The sequence below is a fragment of the Elephantulus edwardii genome, unplaced genomic scaffold (assembly GCF_000299155.1).
Source record: "Elephantulus edwardii isolate Elephantulus edwardi_28Jun2011 unplaced genomic scaffold, EleEdw1.0 scaffold00384, whole genome shotgun sequence".
NCBI classification, from domain to species: domain Eukaryota; kingdom Metazoa; phylum Chordata; class Mammalia; order Macroscelidea; family Macroscelididae; genus Elephantulus; species Elephantulus edwardii.
Genome location: NW_006400134.1, coordinates 1,291,983 through 1,299,572, shown reverse-complemented (window position 1 = coordinate 1,299,572; position 7,590 = coordinate 1,291,983). Strand labels below are relative to the sequence as shown.

The 7,590-nt window shown below is 47.1% G+C and overlaps 3 protein-coding genes across 3 annotated transcripts; 2 read left to right on the top strand and 1 right to left on the bottom strand.

Moving 5' to 3' along the window:
* Positions 1 to 854: 854 nt before the first annotated feature.
* LOC102861326 (histone H2B type 2-E-like) lies at positions 855 to 1,235 on the bottom strand. Its single transcript, XM_006902236.1, has one exon. It carries the CDS (start codon positions 1,233 to 1,235, stop codon positions 855 to 857), a length of 381 nt encoding a protein of 126 aa, XP_006902298.1.
* Positions 1,236 to 1,591: 356 nt separating this feature from the next.
* LOC102860907 (histone H2A type 2-A-like) lies at positions 1,592 to 1,984 on the top strand. The gene has a single exon (XM_006902235.1). The coding sequence runs from the start codon at positions 1,592 to 1,594 to the stop codon at positions 1,982 to 1,984; it is 393 nt and encodes a 130-aa protein (XP_006902297.1).
* A 1,119-nt stretch (positions 1,985 to 3,103) lies between these two features.
* Positions 3,104 to 3,514, top strand: LOC102860497 (histone H3.2-like). Its single transcript, XM_006902234.1, has one exon. The coding sequence runs from the start codon at positions 3,104 to 3,106 to the stop codon at positions 3,512 to 3,514; it is 411 nt and encodes a 136-aa protein (XP_006902296.1).
* Positions 3,515 to 7,590: the final 4,076 nt, after the last annotated feature.

The window sequence follows — 7,590 nt, the reverse complement described above, 5'->3', positions numbered from 1 at the left end:
GTTGCTTTGATAGGCTGTAATCTTTACAGAAGCTGAATATGGTTTTTCTCCTGTGGAGCATTTGCTTGAATTTGAAATATTCTCTTAGCTAAGCAACCAAGATTTTAAGAATCACTCTTACAGACTAATTAGATTTTATTTACTTAGTCTAGAATCCATAATCCTCAAAGCAACCAGAGTAACCTTTTAAACTTAATGAGGTTAGTTCAAAAGCAATTCCCATCTAAAACAGTCAACAGAGTTAAACTGGGAATAAACTCAGACCAATCATGCTCCCCTAGCACTACTACATTCTGACCACCTAGGGGCCTTTCTGTACCTAGATAGTCCAAAAATTTATATTCATTTGTTCCCATTGTTTGGGGCTAACCTCTTGTTCCCTGACATACTTCAGTTACATGAAGACATACTTCTAATTCTAGAAATGACGTGAGGGTAGACATTCTCACTGCATTAGGTAGATTTTACACTATTTTATGTAGGAAAAGGCAGAGATCAGCTTCTCTTACTGAGGAATCACTAAAAATTTTTCCAGGCACTTTTAAACAAAAGATATAAATTCAAAAAGTCTCAGCTGTAGCCACTATAAAGCCTACTATAAAAACTACAGCCTTTGGTACAGACCACAGGAGCTCTTAACACAATTTAGTACTTTTGGTGATCTTGGTACTAATCAGGTCTTTTCTTTCACATAGCTCAACTATGGCGAGAAAACAAAGGAAACATTTAAGTAAAAATAAACTCAAGACAATGTGCAGAGTGACAGCATCTTTCACTGACAAGGTGGGTGGCTCTGAAAAGAGCCTTTGGGAGTAAACGGGCCAAATACTGGAGACCACGTCCCAAAAGGGGACTCACTTGGAGCTGGTGTACTTGGTGACAGCCTTGGTGCCCTCGGACACAGCATGCTTGGCCAGCTCGCCAGGAAGCAGCAGGCGCACGGCCGTCTGAATCTCCCGGGAAGTGATGGTCGAGCGCTTGTTGTAATGTGCCAGGCGGGACGCTTCGCCGGCGATGCGCTCGAAGATGTCGTTGACGAAGGAGTTCATGATGCCCATGGCTTTGGACGAGATGCCGGTGTCTGGATGGACCTGCTTCAGCACTTTGTAGACATAGATAGAGTAGCTCTCTTTGCGGCTGCGCTTGCGCTTCTTTCCGTCTTTCTTCTGCGCCTTGGTAACAGCTTTCTTTGAGCCCTTTTTAGGAGCAGGAGCGGACTTAGCCGGCTCTGGCATGACTGAGGAATAACAACTCGAAGAAACCAACTCAACTGTAAAAGCAACAGTCTGATGGTGGCGGGTTGAAGCAGCTCGCTACTTATAGAGGAGGTATGCAAATAAGGCATTTGACGAGGCCGCACTGTGATTGGAGCATTTTCCCCCGCAGCACTGACGGTGCAAAGATTATGTAAATGATGGATTTAGTCCGAGCTATTCTATTGGTCGACAGGAAAAACTACGCCTTAGCCAATCAAAACAGGCTGTAGGCAGTCGCTGTTCTACGTATAAAAAGGTGAAGCTGCGCTGTTTGTAGACAGCTTGTTGGTGGTCAATTCTACTAGCTCCCGCTTCTTTCTGTCACTGTAGCTGTCATGTCTGGCCGAGGCAAACAAGGAGGTAAGGCTCGTGCTAAGGCTAAGTCGCGCTCCTCCCGCGCTGGCCTGCAGTTTCCGGTGGGCCGTGTTCATCGCCTACTGCGGAAAGGCAACTATGCCGAGCGGGTTGGAGCCGGCGCACCAGTCTATATGGCTGCAGTGCTCGAGTACCTAACGGCGGAAATCCTGGAGCTGGCGGGCAATGCTGCCCGCGACAACAAAAAGACTCGCATCATTCCCCGGCACCTGCAGCTAGCCATTCGGAACGATGAAGAGCTCAACAAGCTGTTGGGCAAAGTCACTATTGCTCAGGGCGGCGTTTTGCCCAACATCCAGGCAGTGTTGCTTCCAAAGAAGACTGAAAGCCACCACAAGGCAAAAGGCAAGTGAGCTGGGCTTTCGGAAGCCTGCTCAGCCGCTCGAGAGATACACCATAAATCAAAAGGCTCTTTTCAGAGCCGCCCACACTGTCAAGGAAAGAGTTGTTAACAATCTATACACTCCTTTTGGCGTTAGTAAATGATAAACGCTTTCCAGTGTAGAGCTGAGACTGGAGTGCCATCTGCTTTGCTCCCCAACTCTGGTCAACGACCGTCTCAACTAAGTGGCATGTTATGGGTGAAGCTTTTCATCCTAAACACAAGTTGAAACAAGACGTCATTCTGGTCTGAGCATTCCTCTGTGTGTACAACTAGTCCCCTGCTGCCTCTTGGCCCACAATTCGTCGGTTGTTAGGTGCTGTCGAGTTGAGTACAAATCAGTAATCGTGTGAATAGACTTGAGTCTTGCTGCAGTCACTGCCAATCCATCTTGTTGAGGGTCTTTCTCTTTCACTGTCCTTCCACTCCAAACAGAATGACCCTCTCCAAGGAATAACCTTTCCTAGCAACATGTCCAAAGCATGCCCAATTCACCGGTAGGACACCAGTTTTAAGGAGTGTAGTGGACCTGAGTCTCAATATAGTTGACCCAGTGTCACTGGGAAGGAGGGAGGGAGGAAAAAGAACAATCCTGTGCCGCAGCAATGTGACTCATTTGAGATTTCAGAGGCAGGCTTAGGCCCTGGGATAGATAATGCTTTTCTCACCAAAAAAACAGCCAGGAGGATACTATTAGTCAAAGTAAATGGAGGGAAGTGCCTGTGAAAGATTAATTAGGCGTATGGGGCAGAGGTGAAGGGGATAAAGGACCCAAAGTTCAGTCCCGAACTAAACAAGTGATGCACAAAGAAAGGGAGGGTGGCAGAGGTAATGTGTTCGTTCCAAATAAGTTGCCACCAAACAATGATGAAGGAAATACAGGAAAAACTTTGCAAACTGCAAAAAGGCGCGCTAAAGGAGAATTCCTTCAGGCGTAGGTGACGTCACAGCCAATCCGTAGTCAGCGCGGGACTTTCAAGTTTCGCCCCGCCCAATCGGGAAGAGGCTGCGCCTATAAAGGGTGCTGCCGCGCTGAGCGCCGCGTTACTCTCAGTGCTGCTGTGTTGGTTAGTTTTCTTTTTGTTTCGCCATGGCCCGTACTAAGCAAACTGCTCGCAAGTCGACCGGTGGCAAGGCCCCGCGAAAGCAGCTGGCTACCAAGGCCGCTCGCAAGAGCGCGCCGGCTACCGGCGGCGTGAAGAAGCCTCACCGCTACCGGCCGGGCACCGTGGCGCTGCGGGAGATCCGGCGCTACCAGAAGTCCACCGAGCTGTTGATCCGCAAGCTGCCGTTCCAGCGGCTGGTGCGCGAGATCGCGCAGGACTTCAAGACCGACCTGCGCTTCCAGAGTTCAGCCGTGATGGCGCTGCAGGAGGCCAGCGAGGCCTACCTGGTGGGGCTGTTTGAAGACACCAACCTGTGCGCCATCCACGCCAAGCGCGTCACCATCATGCCCAAAGACATTCAGCTGGCCCGCCGCATCCGCGGTGAGCGGGCTTAAGCCAAGACTGCGTGCTCCCCTGGAGCTTCCATCGTATCCAAAGGCTCTTTTCAGAGCCACCCATAACGGCACTAGAAAGAGGCTGTGACACTTAATGATTGAGGAAATGCCCCTTGTTTGGAATCTCAGCCATGGGTTATAAGAAAGTTAAGGCAGCTCGGTCTTGTGCCCTGTCTCCCTTTCCCCCCACCCCCGGCATTGCTTTGAGTGTTACGGTCTTTCCTGGATTAGATAGATGGTTTTCGCTCTTAAATTTAGAATGTATCTTTGCTTCTGTGAGCTGCTCGCTCACCCGTGTCATGTTTCGTGCCGTTAGTCTGCTTTTTGTAGATGCCGGCGTACAAGCATGCGAGATGTAGGTAAAAGCACTAAGCTTCCGTGCTCGGGAGCTCGCCTTTTCGAGGGCCTGGAGGTGCGCCCCGCCCTCACCGAAGACGGAAACCGCCATCTCGGTCTCAAGCATAGTTCCTCGGCTTCCTGTGCGCTGCGCTCCGCGGCAGAATCAACATCCGCCAGTCTGGGAGTTTCGCCAAGCCACTGCTGGGCTACCGGACTTCTGTAGCTGTCAGCCTTAACTGGCATGTGTGTCCTGTTCTCCTCAAGTTTAGGTTGTGGGAAGACCTCCCCAAAAGCTGTGACCTCTTTTGTTCCCGCCCTTCCCCCCACCTTGTGATTCTTGTTACTAGAAGGATTATCCAGCAGAAAAAAGCCTGAGGTCAGGCATTGAAGGTTTTGGGAAGAGACTTGGCCATACAGCAGGGGCCTCCAATACTGAGGGAGGTTTTGGTAACGATTTCTGAAACTGCTGAAAGGTGAAGTACAAGGCGGTTGGGCGGGCGGGAGAGCAGGGCAGAGTCATCTAGAGCCCACACCACACAGCGCTGAGATCCAAGCAGCAGTTAGGCTCTTTCTTAAGTGACACCTCTAAGCTGCACCTTGGCTATGCTCTAAGCCCAGGGAGAGCCGGAAGAGTGCCCTCCAGAAAAGTGAAGGGGGAGGGGGAGGAAAAAATGTGTAACAATGAAAAATTAAAGAATAAAAACATTTTCAAATTAAAAACAAGTTAGTAGAAAATACACAGATGTTCTCGCAAAGGAACTTATCTAGGCCTTTTCTGATATATTTAAAAACATCTAATGAGACTTGAATACAAGCTAGGGAGTTCTAGCAGTTTAGTGGAAAGGGGTTGTGCAGCCAACTCAAATACACCAGGATCAAATCTATCAGCTGCTCCCCAGAGAAAAAGAAGGACAATCTCCCCCATATATAGATTTAAATACCTCTGAAAACCCACGGTGGGTCAGCTATGAGTTTTCAGACTAGTTGGTAGATTAACAAACATTGCAGTCTGGTGACTATGGTCAAGGGTCCCTATCATGGGCAGAAGACATCCCTTACCACAAGATAATCAAGACCCTAGAACGAATCTACATATCCCAATCTTGCACCCCATCTATGTATTTCTGCCTGTGGCAGTGATGAACTGACCTGCCAGATCTTGTGATCATCTTTGATGATATCCTTTGTTCTCTATCATGTGTAACAAAAACTATGATTCAGCCAGTCCCACAGGCCACAGCTGTGTGTATGCTACATTTTCCTCATCCAAATGACTATCTTTGTCTTGTTTAAATCTTACTGAAATGTCTCTGGAGAAAGTGCTTTTCTGTAGGGGGGTTTTGCTTCCCTAGCTCAGCCTATCTAAATATTGAGGCTTACCCAGTGCAGAACTGGGTTTCTGGTCAGCACTGAACCAATGAAAGACAAGTGTAGCTGCCCCAGCAGCAGTGAGAACAAAGAGGTTATCCCAGAGAAATTATTCTTTTACCTGTACCAAGCAGGTAAGAGTGGAAGAGTAAGCCCTCTGAATGAAACTATTCACTAGGGGAGCAAAGCAGAATCTTGTAGAATCTACACTATGTATGGCTCAGATGCAAGCAATTTGTGTGAATCTTAAATGATGCCTTTTAACTTGGTCATAGTTCATCTGTACTGGGAAGAATACAGGTGTTTGTGTTTGTTTTGTTCAGCACAGTTGACAAATTAAAAAAAAAAGCATTGCAGAGATTATGAAAATTTATAGACAGGAAAAGAAATGAAAAGTAGGTCTAGTTGTGAAAACTTAGCTTTATTCTTTACAAGGAATGTAGGGGGGCAGTGAGAGAGCAATGGTAGACTGTGTTCTCTCTAAACAGGAGTTCCCCCAGTTCTCAGCCCCAGGTACACAGGAATTTTCAGAGCAGGCATCACAGTCACCAGGACCTCATTCCCTGCTCACACTCACAATGTATGAGGAGATCTTAGGATCTGTACTCTGAGTTACAAGTAGAAGCAGCTGTTTGATTAGAGCTGTGTGCTGACAGCACCTTTGCACCCAACTCAGCATCTCATCCACTCAGAAAAAACATGCTGGTGTAGGGCATAAAAACCTCAGGTGGCTAACTGGAAAGTCGGAGATTCAGAGTGCATCTTTGCAAGTAATAAGTTTGCTTGCAAATGTGCAGCCTGACTTCTCAGTGAGTGACTTTGCAGTATGCCAGAGCCATTAGTGGCTAGGCAGACCCAGAGCACATGGAGTCCCATAAAAGAGCCCTTTCCCCCAATGATCATACCCCTGAGTAAAATGATATTTAAAAGCAAAATAACAGCCAGTTTAAAATATCAAAGATATTTAAGACTATCCATGGCCCTGGGATTTGAGGACTTATGTAATGGTATAGGCTCTAGCTTTGTGAGAATGTCCTGCCTTCACTCCCACCTCTACGCTTCTTGCCACCACTGTGATGTACAAACTAGTAATTACTCTAAACCACTGTAATGTGCTAACTTGGCTAAATTAAAATACCCAGGTTTTAAATACTAACCTAGGAGTTAACTATGAAGGTGTGGCTGTGGTCAATATCAATTGCCTTTTCATTACCTTCAATATTATAGGTGGGCTTTATCCTTTATCTCGGGCTTGCCAGAAATTCTGCCTCAAAATGAAGCATAATTTCCAGCCTTGCATCCTCCCACCTGCCCCATGGATTTCAAACTTATCAGCACTCCTCCTCCAATCACAAAAGCCAACTCCTTAAAATGGAACTATTCACAGAGAAACAAGAGCTGCCACACGAACAGATACATGCACCTCCCTAGATTTATCTTGGAGAAAGTGCATCTAGAGCGTTCCTTACAGACAAGTATGGTGAAGTTTCGTCTCACGTTCTTGGGACATGTTGCTGTGTACCACTGAGTTGGAGCTAACCCATGGCTGACCCTGCAGCAGGTTTTCAGGGACAATAAATGACACAAGAGGAGACTGCACATCTTTCTCCTGAGGAGCAGCTGGTGGATTTGAACTGCATGCCTTTGAATTGGCAGTGCAATTTTTTACCACTAGGCCACCAGATCTCCCTTTCCTGATTGGAGAGGTGGAGTGTCAGCAAAGAAGAGGAATACCCACAACAAGATGGCCTGACACAGTGCTGCAGTGGGATCAAGTGTCAGAGATAATAAGGATGGCAAGGATAGGACATGGTTTACATCTGTTGTTCATAGGGTTGCAATGAGTTGTACTCGACTGGACAGTATTTATCAACAGCAGCAACATGTTCACTACAGCATAACTTAAAGTAGCAAAGAGATGGAAACAATCCAAGTCTCCATCAACAGACAAATGGACAAACGGGTACATTCACACAGTGGAGAACTATGCAATGCTAAAAGAAACAATTCATTAAATACTGTGTAACGTGTGACACAACCCTGCTTGCTGAAACTGAAGAGGACCTGAAGCACCTGCTGCAGAGGGTCAAGGACTACAGCCTACAATATGGATTGAGGCTCAATGTCAAGAAGACAAAGATTCTCACCACTGGACCGATTGGCAGTATCAGGATGGATGGTGAAGAGATTGAGATTGTACACAGCTTTAGTTTGCTTGGCTCCATAGTCAACACTCTTGTCACCAGTTGTTGTTGTTATGTGCCGTCGAGTCTTTTGCGACTCATAGCGACCCTATGTACAACAGCCCTAAACCCTGCTCTATCCTGTGCCAATCTCATTGCCTCTGACACACCCATCCCGATTACCCC

Excerpts from the sequence above, each read along its gene's own strand:
- LOC102860497 (XM_006902234.1), top strand. The coding sequence starts at position 3,104 with ATGGCCCGTACTAAGCAAACTGCTCGCAAGTCGACCGGTGGCAAGGCC.
- LOC102860907 (XM_006902235.1), top strand. The coding sequence starts at position 1,592 with ATGTCTGGCCGAGGCAAACAAGGAGGTAAGGCTCGTGCTAAGGCTAAG.
- LOC102861326 (XM_006902236.1), bottom strand. The coding sequence starts at position 1,235 with ATGCCAGAGCCGGCTAAGTCCGCTCCTGCTCCTAAAAAGGGCTCAAAG.